Here is a 15849-nt window from a genome sequence, read left to right on the forward strand (position 1 = left end):
TCCCTGTGGAACGCCATATACAACCTGTCGCTCTTCTGATACAGATATTTCCTCAAATTTGGTTTCACTATTAATTCTACTTATTGCTGTAACTTGTTTTCTATTTTGTAAATAAGATTTTATGAGATTGTGTATATTTCCTCTTATTCCATAACATTCTAGTTTACTTAGTAGTGTATCATGTTGAACATAGTCAAAGGCTTGTGTCATATCGCAAAAAATTGCACATACTGGATTTCTTTTATCTATATTTAACATTATTTTATATAAAAAATCATATATAGCCATGTTTATAGTTTTCTTAGCTCTAAAACCTTTTTGTTCGTCACAGAGTATCTTATTCTTTTCTAAGTATGTATTTAATTCTTTGTAAATATACTTTTCAATTATTTTAGAAAAAATTGGTATAAGTGAAATAGGTCTATAGAACTCAACCAATTCTTTGTCTTGTTTTTTGAATAAAGGTTTTACTACTGACTTCTTCAAAGCGTCAGGAAAAACACCTTCAGTAATACACAAATTAATAATATGACTCAATGGTCCACATATATCACTCGATACTTCTTTTATAATTTTTGTACTGAAGCCATCATATCCTACGCTGTTAGTGTTCTTTAATGAATTAATAATTTTTTGTATGTCTTGTGGCATACTTGGAAGCATAAACATTGAGTCTTTTCTGCTAACAATGTGTTTATTGACTCTACCGGATTTAGAAGAGGATGGTTGGATTTTATCAACAAAATAATTATTAAATAAGGTGGCTATTCCATTAGGACTGGTGATATATTTATTTCCATTACGAATTTTATTTATGTTATGTTTAGGTAGATTAAATTTTTTATTGTTTATTAGTTGCCAAGTAGTTTTAGATTTATTTTTTGATGTTTTAATTTTATATGTGTTTTGTGCACATTTTGTTTTATTGATGATTGTTTTAAATAATTTAGAGTATTTTTTAAAGTATATTTTATTTTGTATGGTTGGATTTGATCTGTATTTCCAAAGAAGGGTTCGTTTTTCCTACTACACAGTTTTACACCTCGTGATATCCAGGTTTGTTTTTTCTTAACGTTTATATATACAATCGTTTTAGGAAAGCATTGTTCATAGAGAAAGTTATAAATTTCAAAAAATGCACTGTACGCTTCATTTGGATCACTGGATTCATAAACATCTTTAAAAGATAAACTCTTAATATATGATTTAAAGGACAATGCCAGGGTGTGGGCTCAAAGTTTGCCCAGCAGTGGGAGTAGTTTCAGCTGGTTCCATAGTGCACTCTGAACACGAAATCCAAATATTTTTGAAATTGGTCCCAGAGGTCCCGAGAAAAACCGGTTCAAATGGTCTCCATAGATAGTCACTTAACAAAGCCTGAGCCATTTGCCCAGTAGTGAAAGTGGTGGAAATTCGTTCTTTACTGCACTGTTAACACGAAATCCAAATATTTTTGAAATCGGTCCCAGAGGTCCCGAGAAAAACCGGTTCAAATGTTAAACTTGATCAGTCACTTTATAAAGTCCAAGCCATTTGCCCAGTAGTGGGAATGGTTAGAATAGGTTCTTTACTTCACTCTTAAGACGGAATCCAAATATTTTTGAAATCGGTCCCAGAGGTCCCGAGAAAAACCGGTTCAAATGTTAAACTTGAACAGTCACTTTATAAAGCCCAAGCCATTTGCCCAGTAGTGGGAATGGTTAGAATAGGTTCTTTACTTCACTCTTAAGACGGAATCCAAATATTTTTGAAATCGGTCCCAGAGGTCCCGAGAAAACCCGGTTCTAATGTCCAACTTGAACAGTCAGTTTATGAAGCCCAAGCCATTTGCCCAGTAGTGGAAATTGTTAAAATAGGTTCCATAGTGCACTCTGAACACGAAATCCAAATATTTTTGAAGTCGGTCCCAGAGGTCCCGAGAAAAACCGGTTCAATTATTCTCCATAGATAGTCACTTAACAAAGCCTGAGCCATTTGCCCAGTAGTGAAAGTGGTCGAAATAGGTTCTTTGCTGCACTGTTAACACGAAATCCAAATATTTTGGAAATCGGTCCCAGAGGTCCCGAGAAAAACCGGTTCAAATGTTAAACTTGAACAGTCACTTTATAAAGCCCAAGCCATTTGCCCAGTAGTGGGAATGGTCAGAATAGGTTCTTTACTTCACTGTTGTCACGAAATCCAAATATTTTGGAAATCGGTCCCAGAGGTCCCGAGAAAAACCGGTTCAAATGTTAAACTTGATCAGTCACTTTATAAAGTCCAAGCCATTTGCCCAGTAGTGGGAATGGTTAGAATAGGTTCTTTACTTCACTCTTAAGACGGAATCCAAATATTTTTGAAATCGGTCCCAGAGGTCCCGAGAAAAACCGGTTCAAATGTTAAACTTGAACAGTCACTTTATAAAGCCCAAGCCATTTGCCCAGTAGTGGGAATGGTTAGAATAGGTTCTTTACTTCACTGTTATCACGAAATCCAAATATTTTGGAAATCGGTCCCAGAAGTCCCGAGAAAAACTGGTTCAAATGTTAAACTTGAACAGTCACTTTATAAAGCCCAAGCCATTTGCCCAGTAGTGGGAATGGTTAGAATAGGTTCTTTACTTCACTCTTAAGACGGAATCCAAATATTTTTGAAATCGGTCCCAGAGGTCCCGAGAAAACCCGGTTCTAATGTCCAACTTGAACAGTCAGTTTATGAAGCCCAAGCCATTTGCCCAGTAGTGGGAATGATTAAAATAGGTTTTTTACTTCACTCTTAAGACGGAATCCAAATATTTTTGAAATCGGTCCCAGAGGTCCCGAGAAAAACCAGTTCTAATGTTAGCCAGCCATTGTTAGCAAGCCATTTTAAGCAGCCACAAACCTAACAACCTCTTTTCTTGATAGATAGAGATATATATCAGATAGATAGTGGTTTCACTGTTAACAGGATAAAAAAAAAAAAAAAAAAAACAGAAATAGACGTTTAAAGGTAATTGTTGTTTCTCTTGCTTTTCAGTCTCTATCTACCACAATCAGTCCTAAGTTCGAGTAGCGTCATGCAATTAATATCCTTAATGGCAATGGAAAAATCTTATCAAGACGAATAAAATAAGCTCAAACACGAGGTAGTAAATAGATACCGTTGAGGAGTTCCCTCGTCTCACTGTCGTCTCCATCGTCAGGTCAGGTCTTAACCTCCACAGTTTTGTGGTGTCGGAGACATATACCCGATTGACAAGTTTTTATTCGATATGTGCTTACAATTTCCGAGAGTTCCATAATGTTTTAAGGTTTCTATCACCAGACCCTGGACCCTGGAACTATTTGGAAAGTAAATCCTTTTAAACAATAAAATGATTGTTTAAATCGGTTGGTAAACGACGGAGTTATGCACGTACTTACGTAAAAAGAATACAAACGAACTGAGAAACTCCTCCATTTTTTGAAGTCGGTAAAAAAAAATCTCGTTCAATACCTCGTATTTGTCGATTAATATTATAATGCATTTCAATTAAGGTAATAAAAGTGGAATAGTTAAGAGTTCGTAAGCATATTTTTCGTAGTATTGAATAAGAGTCAAACCAGTTTTTCTCAGCACTCCTGGGATAGATTTCGAAATATTTCGGTCTGGGACCTATTATAAGCCTATGGAACATAATACACTATGCAGTTACTGTGGGCAACTCTTGAGCCCAACTTCCATACAAAGAATAGCATTGTCCTTTATTTATGTTATCTGCATTGTAGTCCCTTTTGATGGTACGCCATCGATCAATAGAGCAAACCGATTCCACCGGACATTTTAAAATCTGCGTCGTATGTAGATGGATGGAGAGGAAGAGGAAGACCTAAGAAAAGATGGATGGATTGTCTGAAAGATGACATGAATAGGAAGGGAGTGTGTGTCAGTATAACGAGTGACAGAAGAAAATGTAAGAGAATGACGTATTGCGCCGACCCGAAGTAAAATTAGGAACAGGGCAGGAGGATGAAAATCTTATAAATTATGAAAATCTATCTGGTATCTATCTTTAGGGTGCGTCTACACGGTGCATGTACAGAATCAGCAAACAAGGCCCATACCGTTGCATCGAGGAGTGAGACAAGGGGATGTTATTTCCCCGAAACTGTTCACTAATGCAATGGAGGATATGTTCAAAACGCTGAACTGGAAAGGACGCGGCATCAACATCAATGGCGAACACATCTCTCACTTGCGATTTGCTGACGATATCGTCATCATGGCGGAAACGCTGCAGGACCTACAACAGATGCTGAACGACCTGGCTGAATCTTCTCTACGCATCGGCCTACGGATGAACTTGGACAAAACCAAGGTCATGTTCAATGAACATGTTCTACCGGAACCGATTGCGATACACGGCGCCGTTCTCGAAGTTGTTCGGAAATATGTATACCTCGGGCAGACATTGCAGTTAGGTAGAAACAACTTTGAGGACGAGGTGAATAGGAGAATTCAGTTGGGTTGGGCTGCATTTGGGAAGCTACGTCGAGTCCTAACATCGTCGATCCCACAGTGCCTAAAGACAAAAGTCTTTAATCAGTGCGTCCTACCTGTCATGACTTACGGAGCCGAAACGTGGACACTGACGGTACGGCTGGTCCACAAGTTTAAAGTCGCTCAGCGGGCTATGGAAAGGGCTATGCTCGGCGTTTCTCTGAGGGATCGCATCAGAAATGAGGTAATCCGTCAGAGAACCAAGGTCATCGACATAGCCTATCGAATCAGCAAGCTGAAGTGGCAGTGGGCTGGCCATATTAGCCGAAGAACCGATAACCGTTGGGGTAAACGAGTTCTAGAGTGGAGACCGCGCCTCGGCAAACGTAGTGTAGGACGTCCTCAGGCACGGTGGAGTGATGACTTGCGCAAGACGGCTGGCAGGAGCTGGATGCGAGAAGCCGAAAATCGATCTCAGTGGCGTGCACTTGGAGAGGCCTATGTCCAGCAGTGGACTGCGATAGGCTGATGATGATGATGATGAGTGACAAGAGCACGCGGGTGGGTATTTTGCTCTGGTACATGCGCGAGTCGCTGGATCCGCACGCTTGTAAAGCACCATGTAGATGCACCCTTAAAATAAGTATCAGTTGTGATCAGTCTATGCCTCAGAGCAAAATATATTTTTTTCTAATGTTTAAAAACATATTGAAATCAATGAAGTTGGATGTACATTGCAGTGGGCAATAAGAAAATGCCGCGATAGTAGTGCTGCTCAAACAATGTAAAACGAAATACAAAATAATTGAGAAAAGGTAAAATACTGGTCCATTATTTTAGGGTTATCTAAAAGACGGACTAATTACTTTTTAACACGCTTATTATAATACTTTAATCTTAATTCGACCCACTTCTCGGTCTTCGATTACGATGAAATTTTGCACACGCTCTAAGTTCTTATGACAATACTTGACTAGCAAGAAATGTCATTGTAAATCCAAAATGGCGGCCTCCCCAAGATGGCGGACTGGCTGTTTTTTCATTCACCCTGTTTATTCTGTGTACAGATAGTAGAAACGATGTCATACAACTCAGATGTGGCTTCGTTTCTGTCGGTGGACGATGAGGACCCGAACTTCCCGAACAATGATCTGGAGCTGGTGGCAGGAGATGTCCTGGCCAGGGTCAGGTCTGGACAGAATACCCCTGTGTGTGAGTATGGAATTAATATTAACTTATATGCAAAAGTTTTACAAATGCCCTGAAATATAAATGTCTTGTTTTAAAGTCATATTGCACTTTTATTGATTTACGCAAACACAGGTGCACTCACTTTTCCTTCACTCTCGTAGCCCGATGGGACGGCAATCCGACACCACATTGATGGGGCATTCCACAAATATGAACTACTAGCCGTTTTCCCGCGGTTTTACCCGCGTCGCGTGGGAGCTATTGCCCGCACCGGGATAAAATATAGCCTATGTTACTCGCAGATGATATAGCTTTCTAATGGTGAAAGAATAATTAAAATCGGTACAGTAATTTTTGAGTTTATCCATTACAAACAAAGTTTTCCTCTTTATAATATTAGTATAGATTTTTTTTTTTTTTTTAATCTTCTTTATTTAAGGGATTTTTGTACACAATAAGCGACGATGTCAATCCCATCGTACATTAGTATAGATGAAAACTTGATAATTATATGATAGTGAGAAATCTAAACAAAAAAAAGTAAACTTTTAAAATTAACAAGTCAAATATTATTAAATAGATGATTTCAAAAAGATTGATTCAAAGTTACTACTCTACTATTTATTATTGTAATGTTTTTGTATGACAATCTCGAAACGAACGGGTGACAGCGATGAGGATAAATTTTTTGACTCTCTTTATTTTATGTAAATATAGTAGATGTATATTTATTTAGCTTATGTAAATAGTTACAAATTGTGTAATAGGAAATTAAAATTTAATTCTTCCCGCAATGTTTCGTATTAAAAACATAGGATTATCTTTTTAACCCCTTAAATTGTTGTGTTTTTTTAAAATAATAAATTGATTTAACGATATTTTTTTCCAGTATCGGGCGCGTCGTCCCCAGTCCGCAGCGCGTCGCCGCCGCGACAGCGACACGACTCGGACGATGAGTTTATCGATACAGTAGATGTTAGTGTTGTACGTATGGTGCTGTGATTAATATCGATGTTTGGTGACGGCACTAATTTGTGTGGCTTGCGGATTGGTGGATGGTGGCAGAGATAAAATGTGCTTTGGGGTGCTTTATTTTGGTTGGGAAGCGGTTTAACATCTATTTTCATTGACGATATAAACGTCCGTTTTTTGAAAAAATGAGTTTGTGTGTGAGTAAATATTTGCTTTAAGAAAACTGATGTTTACGTTGTCGGGTCGGTGTACTTGGGCCTATGAACTACGGATAGGGGTATTTTTTATGCTAAGCCTTATAGTAACAATTAGAGGCTTAGAAAAGAGCTTTACTATATACTCGTATAAGGAGAAAATTTCACAATACTACTTCTGGAAACGAAGTAAATGTCAACGATTCATGAAATAAATAGGTTTTGGGACATTCATTTAAAACAATATTTTTTGCCAAATCTGCCATCCACCGGTTTCGAAGTCAAGTGGAGTGGTGTGGTTTTTCTATTTAGGCGTTTTTGGGAGTCATCATCATACAGCATGTGCAATATCTAGCTAGCCAGTAGACAAATATCATCGCTTTCCCATCATTATATTTTGTTTAAAAAATCTGCAGATTCTTTAAGATCATAATTTTCATCATCATCATCATTAGGCATTTTAATTGTCCCACTGCAGGGCACAAACCTCTTCTTATACAGAGAAGGAATTAATATAGAAATCTATAGTTTGATATTTTCTATTATTTTTTTGCCTACATTCTTCCCAAAAACGCCCAACATTTTGACACTTATATAGCTTGTTTGCCACTATAGAATTTTTCACGTACGATGGACTAGTATCATAAAGATTTAGAACATAAAAAATCTATTATTTTTCAAAATAAGTGCATTTGTTCATTGATCATCAGAAGCATGTCACAAGATTCATAATTTCATCAACACCACCAAAAAACCTCACGGTCTTTCATTTTCTTTTCTGCTTTTTAATTTTCTGTTTCGATAATTCACTCCATTCTCGAGGTTGTCGATAAACCACTCGATATCTTCATCACTCACAACACAACACTAAAAAATGATTGCTTCTTCATAGTCACATCCAACTCGATCATCGATTTAGTTTCGATATTTTATTTTTTACTCAATAATCCATCGAACGTGAAAACCTAGCATAGATTTCCGGTTTCCGGTACACAGGTTATTGGGAACCCAAGCCAAGTTAGAAGATCCAACGTGGCATGGGATGAGGTTCAGCATTTGCATCTAATGTTCCAAGAGAGTGACCCTGATGGTCAGGTGCCACGCCGACAGAATACCAGTGCTGGACAAACGCATAAGGTCCACTTGATAAACATTGGATTTTGTTTTAATGTTGCTTTTAGCAATTGGTTGTTATTTTTTTTTTGGGTTGTGTGAGACATCTGAAGGTGGTATGTGGATGATATCTGGGTGATTTTAACGGCGGGTTTCAATTACTTGTCTTTCTGTTGATTTGGTTACTGGAGGTACGAATTGGACCTAACTTGCATGAGAATAATGTCAAAATTATCACTAAGTATCTCTAGTTAGCAAAACAATAGATAGGTTATTGAAATGCACGGTTAGTCAAATGCGAACTGTTCATGACATAGGTAGTCGTTAGATCTGATCACGCCAAAGTTAATGGCGGCTCACTAATAATCACACTTATATCAAAAAATAGTTTCTGCGCGGCGAATCGCGTGATGTTGGCTCGAACAATAATATGCTTAATAGGAGAGGATCTTTAGATGTTTCACACAGTAACGGCATTTTATATTTCAACATTATCTGGCTTCTATATTTTTACGCTCAGGAAGAGATGCTGAAATGAAAAAAAATAAACGTTAACGCAAAAGGGGTCTTGATAAGTCCAGAATTACTCCATATTGAAATTGTTCGCAAACAATTCGGGGTAACTTCTGAATGGGTCTGAAAATTTTATTCTGTAGGCTTTTCATTTAACGCATGTAGTTATGCGCATTATAATTTGTTATTACTGTTGTACATTTGTTTATTTCCATCAGATAAGATAGATTATATTATGAGTCATTGCAAATGAATTATTGCATTTTTAAACTATTGTGTTATTTTACCACGGACTCATGAAACAATAGACAGGCACGCTTTAATAAATTAGAACCTAAATGCTGTGTCTGTTTACAAAATCATACTACGCTATTATCAAAAAAATGTATGTCTACTAAAGATTGTTTTTATAGAAACCAAATTAAGTAAAAGCCAATTTTTTTGGTCATAGTATCAAATGTCCTTTCAAGCAATCACTTTTACAAATCTATCCTATCTGATTGAGATCCGATTATATGGACGTTAATATAATTAGTCATATGTAATAATAATGTTATATCATATTTATTATAACATCAGAGCGAGCCGGAAGCGCCGCCGCCGCGGCAGACGGCGCCGCGACTCAGCAACGGACACGCGCACCAGATCACCTCACAGCTTACACGTAAGTCTGTTACTGTTACAGCCTTTTTATCGTCCCACTGCTGGGCTGCGGCCTCCTCTCACACGGAGAAGGATTGAGCGTTAACCACCACGTTTGCTCAATGCGGGTTGATTTCAGACTACATAGTCCAGGTTTCCTCAAGATGTTTTCCTTCGCCTTTTATATCAGCCATTGGTGTCTAAGATATACTTACACGTGAGTTACTTAGATTAAACTGATATTTAAACTGTAATATACTTCTTCTTCCTGCCCTGGGACTTTATTCTGCGAATTTTACTAAAGCAACATACGATTGATATCCAACTAAGATCCAATCACGACTCACTTACAATTGGAGCATATAGAGCATTCCGCAAATATTTTAATTGTAATTGAATCGTAATCAAATTGCAATGGACTCTCATTTGAATCGTTTTAGGAGCTACCATTCAAATTCTACCAAGTGTTTTGTATTTGTATTGTATTTGTATTTAGTGTTTTAATGAACTATTATTTTGTCTTAAAAACGTTTTTATCCTTTTCTGTGATTCAATAATGAACCATATTTTCTGCAATCGATTTACGATTGCAATACGATTGTCGAGCAGACTACCCCTACTGACCAATGGAATGTCATCGGAATACGATCGGTTTTATATTAGTAGCAGAATGCCCGCTAAGGTTAAAACTGCTATTGTGATTCTATTGATCTCCAATTGACACATTATTGAATTGGCAAAATTGAGCCCTAGGTCTACGTCCAGCAATAGCAAGATATCACTATGACTAATGACTAAATGCAGCTCAAATAATCTTTTATAGATGTAAAAGGCCACTGATGATGATGACGAATGACTAAATGATGGAATATTTCTATTGTTCCTCCACAGACTTGAAGGTGCTGGAACAGCTCCCAGGCACATTGGCGCGGCTGGAAGCCGACGTGGCCGCGCTACGTAAAGCTGTGGAAGGTGACCGCAGGATACTAGACGTGAGTAGACATATAGGACTCATATTATCATCTGTATAGGGCATAGGGGGATTTTGTGTTTAGGCCATAATTTTGGTAAGGAGTTGTAGTAGAAGAGGTAATTTCTTTTTTTTTTGTGGTGCAGAACAGCCATGTCATATCCCTTATTTTATTTGTCTTGTTGGAAACTTTCGTACAACAAAATAGTTTTTTTTAATAAATGGCCTATGTCCTAGGTATTTAGGACGTCCTATGTGTGTAAAATCGAAACAAAAGAAAGTTTTAGTTTGTTTGAGAAACAATTAAAATGCAGGTATCACATCATAACATTGTACCTGTAGGCAAAAGATTGTGTGTATATGTATGTTTCTTACTTCTTCATATTCTTCTCCACGGGAAAACGGCTAGCCTTCTTATACGTATATTAAAGAAATGAATTGCCGTTCGTTAATCTCATTAAAACTCGACAATGGCTGGACCAATTTGGTTTATTTTGGTTTTAGCATGTTTGTAGAGGTCTAGGGAAGGTTTAAACGATAGACACGAAGTTTGTTGGGTCACTCAGTTTTATATCTTCTTCATCCTCCTGCCCTGTTTCCAATTTTATTTGGGTTTTTATATATAAATTTTAAGTTAATTTTCCTCGTATCAGCAGCAAGTACAGCGTGGTTGGCGCTGGCCGTGGCAGGAGCTGAGCTGGGGCACCCTGGCGCTGGTGCTGCTGTGGCCTGTTGTAGCTCACCGGCTGCTGCAGGCGAGGTCCCGCAGGCATACATAACGTGAGTATATACTCATCATCATCTGCCTAGCCTTTTCCCGGGGACGGCTTCCAGTCTTACTGGATGTAGCTGAGTACCAGTGTTTTACAACGAGCGACTGCCTATCTGACCTCCTCAACCCAGTTGCCCGGACAATCCAATACTCCTTGGTAAGACTGGTGTCAGACTAACTGGCTTCTGACTACCCATAACGACTGATCTTCAAATGATAGCCGGGACCCACCAGTTTATTTTATTTTACCACGAAAAGAAGTAAAAATTTATAAAAGCTTTTATATGACATAGGTTTCATCTCTGTTTAGCAATGTTAAAAAAAGGATAAAAATTGAAGCATGATCCTCTGATTTCCAGGTCCTCAAGGCAGTACACCAATAGTAGTAAGACTTCACTCGATGTCGACACTGACCGCTCACACATCGGCTATTGTTGACAATAACCGCGCTCGTGGCTAAACTATGTAGATAACTAAGGGCGGGTCTAGACGGGCTGCATTTTTGTTTGCAAAATATTGCCTGTCCATTACAAAAATATGTTATGGACACTAATGTCCGAGCAATATATGGCTAAGCCATGTGTTGCAATAGGGTAGCTGATGCTTAAACGGCCTTACATAGCCATACCGAAAATGTTCGTCAAATATTGTCGGTACATTATTTTGTATGTCTCTACGAAACTACGGGACTATAATGTCTCAGATTCTTGGGAGCAACACGCTGAACCCCCTTTGAGACTACTTTAATGAAATGGTGACACAAAACCGACGATTATCCCTGTATACACTATAGAAATGTATTATTGTATTATTAATGTTGTCCACATATTGCACAAAAATGTAGCCCGTCTAGGACTCGCCCTTACTACGACCATTTTGCACTTTCGCCGCAACATATTTTAATGTGATTTTTTTTTACTAAAAAAAATTCTTTCGCACTTTTTTTCGGAATTTATGTGAATAGTTACTGTTTTCTTTTTTTCATTTATTTTCTGTTGAATTTGAACTTGTCACAGTAAAATATATTGTGGTGTATATGTTAATAAATAAATATTATGTTTGTCTGGGTTGGTCCGCTATTTTATGTAAAATGGTATGTTCATAGGAAAATATCGTTTTAAATCACAAATATTGCATTTTTAATGTTTTAATGAAAGCTTGTATGATTTCTTACATGGGTACTGGTCTTGTTATATTAAAAAATTAACTTGGAATTTACAGTAAAATTCTAGGTACATCTCAGGGTGCGTCCACATCTGGTGAATGCGCAGCACGCGAGCCGATCGCGAGCTGTCCGCGAGCTGCGCGCGTGCAGTCACTGCAATAGTTCGGTGCTTGTCTTTAGCGCAACTCACGCAAGGCTCGTATAGATCTGCGCGCAATCAGTTCTCCTTACAGTTCCGTATATTGGCTCAGTACTATCGAAGATGGCAGACGTCGCTCGCGTGCGGCGCTTAGGTCGCGCGCGAGCTGCGCGCGGGCCAAGCAGGAGCGGCGCATTCGCCAGATGTGGACGCACCCTAATATATCTTTTGCGCTTACTCAGCTTATACCACATAAAATGGATGTGATATATAAATAAATATATGTTAGTCTCTCGGGTTTACCTATATTTATATTAGGTTTTTTTACCACAAGTAATTTTAATGAGGTTTAGCTTTACTTAGAATTGAATGAGGCGAAGACAGATAAACTACTTTTTAATAATTATATCTTAATGGTGATTTTTATGGCACAAAATTTATCCAGTTCTATACAACAATAATAAAAAAATAATTGGTTATTTCTCATATCTCACTTCATAAAATATTATAATTGCTCAAATTTAAAAAAAAAAAACAAATATTATGTTTTTGATTGCTTTAAATTGAAGTAAAACAAAATACGACCAACTCGCTCGCATTCAAAGAATTTAACACATTGTTACCTATATTTTTAGTTTAAAAAAGGTTTTTTAATTTCATAATTATAATTATTAATTAATATATTTGTTTTAAGCGGTACTTTAGTTGTTTGTTGGTAATTTTTATGTGATATCTAGGTTAAGGTAAATATGCGTATAAGTCAGCATTGTAATTATTTGAGTTTTTTTCTCTTATTCAATCTAGAATTTTATTTATTAAATAAATACACTATCAATATTTACAAGTGAACTTTACTCACAAGTGAATGAATTTTATATTATCTCTCAACAAATTCTGATACAATTTGGTTTCCCAATGAATTCTTTTTCTCGAAAACGAATGTATTTGATTATCAAAACTATCAAAAATGTAAATACTTAATATTTTCTATTATTTTTGCTGTGCTGAATTCGCATATATTGATATAATAGTAATGAATTAATTTGGTACAGATACTCCACCTTGAGAGCTAAGTCAAATGTAATTACATATTATAGAATATAAATAGATCGACCTTTGAACCCCCATACGGAAATAAACATAGGTTCTGAAAAACTGTTTTATTCCACGACGTTTTAAAATTATAATGTCCAAGAATTAAATTCAAGTCATCTATAAAATTGATACTACAAATAAACTGCAGTTTTTTAACAATATCTGTCAAACTGTTTTTTAACCGCATTAACATGCTTGGACTCATATTTCTTGGAATAAAACAGTTTTTGAAAATCTGAATTATATCATCGTAAGTGATTATACCACGTTTTTGTAACAAAAGTCTTTAAAATAGTAATTATAATAAACTTGGGTATATTTTCAAATAATAGACATTCACAACTATGGATGAGATGGAAAAATAAACAAAGTTTTGGAGTCGTATCTTCACTTAAACAGTAACAATTACTTTCGTCATAGATAACCCATAAAATAATGAATGTTGTAGAAAATGTACTCATTACAGGAATTTGGAACTTTGGTAGATTCTGAACTTTTTCTACCATTGTTTCAAAATCCATGTCCGTTGTAAATTGATGTCTAAAATATTGTAATAATATCAAGCACTGTCGATACTGAATTATGTTTGAACATTTATTTGTTATTGTAATTATGAAATAAAGGGGATTTTTTACTGAAGCTTTTCTTGTTTTATTGCTTGTAAATATGATCTATCAAACCTAAAAAACAATTTTGCTGTCCTTCAAAAAAATCGTCAAATATCGTTAAAAAACGCGTTTTTGGTACTTTAGGAGGGGTACATCTCTAAATCCCTACGTGCTAGTGCAACTTTATGTTCTGGACTTCGATTACGTATCAAATATTCTATAAGAAATGATATATTTCACCTTTACACCAAAAATGCTGTTGACCAGTGTAATCTATACTAATATTATAAATCTGAAGACTTTGTTTGTTTGAACGCGCTAATCTCAGGAACTACTGGTCCGATTTGAACAATTCTTTCAGTGTTAGATAGCTTATTTATCGAGGATTATATATCGTCACGCTAAGACTACTAGAAATGGCGAATAAAACCTACCCCATATAATAGCATTGTAATGAAGACTGATGCTATTAACTGTGGACTTCTCCATACTTTGCCCAGAAGCCAGAAATGGTGCAGTCATTGAAGCATTATTGCTCTGAATTTTTTTACTGTGAACTGATTTGCATGAAATTTTGGAATCTCATCTTAACTTCAAAAGTGAAAATTATTTGAACTCCGCAACCACCCTGGGGGTGGTTGCCACCCCTTCTCGGGGTTGGATTCTTTTTTTTGCAAAATAACTTCGGATATCGATAGAAGGCTTAGTAGAAGTACATAGACAGGTTGGTAGGGCAAGAAAATAAAACTCTTCATTATAAAAACATATTCGTTATATTCGGTGTCTGTCGTCAGTGACAATAATATCAACAAAGCTAAGTGAAAGCTGCGGCTAACGCTTTGTACACTCACGCGCAGTTGACTAGGTGGAATAATGCATTTGAACAGGTGAGAACAAAAGCGTTTTGTTAAACTGTTACTGAGAGTTACCTACTCAGTTTAATATAACGATAAACGAACCATTAACCTTTTCACCGCCACGCCATATCGGTATTCCTATGCCCTGTACGCCAAGCCCGAAAATCTTAATTAAATATCTACTAAAAAATACATAAAAGTAATGATTTAATAGGTTTATTTTGTATTTTTCTGCGACCTGTTTTTTGTCGAGTATAGCCGTCGTTGGCGCACAGGGCACGCTTGCTCATGTCGGCTATAGCCGACATTGGCGTGCAAAAGGTTAAGTTGCAGAATTTAATTGTAATTTTTTTATATTTCTTGACTATAGTAGGTATGGTAATAAAACATAGATTTTCATTTCTTTTTGTCATTTTGTATTGTAGTTTAATAATTAATATATAGCGTTTAGTTTTTGTTTTTAAATTCAATTGAATATTTCTACACCGGCAACGGTAGTATAATATGTGAAATTGTTTTATATTGTAAGACCTGAAAGTAATTACCATATACTAAGAAATAAATGCTATTCTATTCTAACCATTTCAAGAGGACGAATTGGAAATTTTGGCGCCAATGATCTCAATTTTTCTTAGTAAATACAAAACGGATCAAAATACAACTTGGTTACCTGAAATTTCATGATAAAAACCTTATTTTACTTTTTTTTTAGACTTCAAAACATGATTAGGTAACTTTTATAACAGAGAAAAATATATCAAACATACCTCTTTTTAAAAAGAGATTCACATATTATGGACAAACGGGACCGATTTAAGCCTCTTAACTTTTTTCGTAGTTGAGTATATACATACTCTTTAAAATTGTAGAAGGATTTTTTATCAAATTATCATTTCTAAATAATAAAATTACAAAACCATTTTGTCGCTTACGACTTTTAGTTATAAGCTAGCGCGCGTATTGTAATCCTCGCCCCGCTCAGACGCTCCGTCCCCTCTTGGCCCCTTAGGTGCGCGTGCCGGTTATGGAATTATTGTTTACCAATTCGTCGCCTTAAGTTGTCAAATCGCCCATTTCACGGTTGGTTATGATGTGATTATCGCTGTACTTTAATGGTGCAACTTACCATGTGTAGGCCCACACACAGGTATGTGTAGGCCCATTTTTAATTTGAAAAT

At 36.4% G+C, this 15849-nt stretch overlaps 1 protein-coding gene across 5 annotated transcripts in view; it reads left to right on the forward strand.

Annotated features, from left to right (window-relative positions):
- Positions 1–13845, forward strand: part of LOC124643232 (acyl-CoA-binding domain-containing protein 5) — a 37498-nt gene extending 23653 nt beyond the window's left edge. Inside the window, exons 4-10 of one of the 5 annotated variants that reach the window (XR_006985893.1) lie at positions 5508–5652; positions 6521–6606; positions 9003–9087; positions 9957–10057; positions 10692–10815; positions 11167–12045; positions 12328–13845. Coding sequence is in view for 4 of the 5 variants with exons in the window: in XM_047182123.1 (XP_047038079.1) it covers positions 5508–5652; positions 6521–6615; positions 9003–9087; positions 9957–10057; positions 10689–10814 (552 nt within the window). In the remaining variant the exon portion in view is untranslated. Of the gene's footprint in view, positions 1–5507; positions 5653–6520; positions 6616–7793; positions 8937–9002; positions 9088–9956; positions 10058–10688; positions 10816–11166; positions 12046–12327 lie in introns of those variants that run through there. The other 4 variants (XM_047182123.1, XM_047182124.1, XM_047182125.1 and 1 more) reach the window with 4 other exon arrangements.
- The last annotated feature ends 2004 nt before the right edge of the window (positions 13846–15849 follow it).

This window comes from Helicoverpa zea, chromosome 27 (genome assembly GCF_022581195.2).
Source record: "Helicoverpa zea isolate HzStark_Cry1AcR chromosome 27, ilHelZeax1.1, whole genome shotgun sequence".
Classification (NCBI taxonomy): domain Eukaryota; kingdom Metazoa; phylum Arthropoda; class Insecta; order Lepidoptera; family Noctuidae; genus Helicoverpa; species Helicoverpa zea.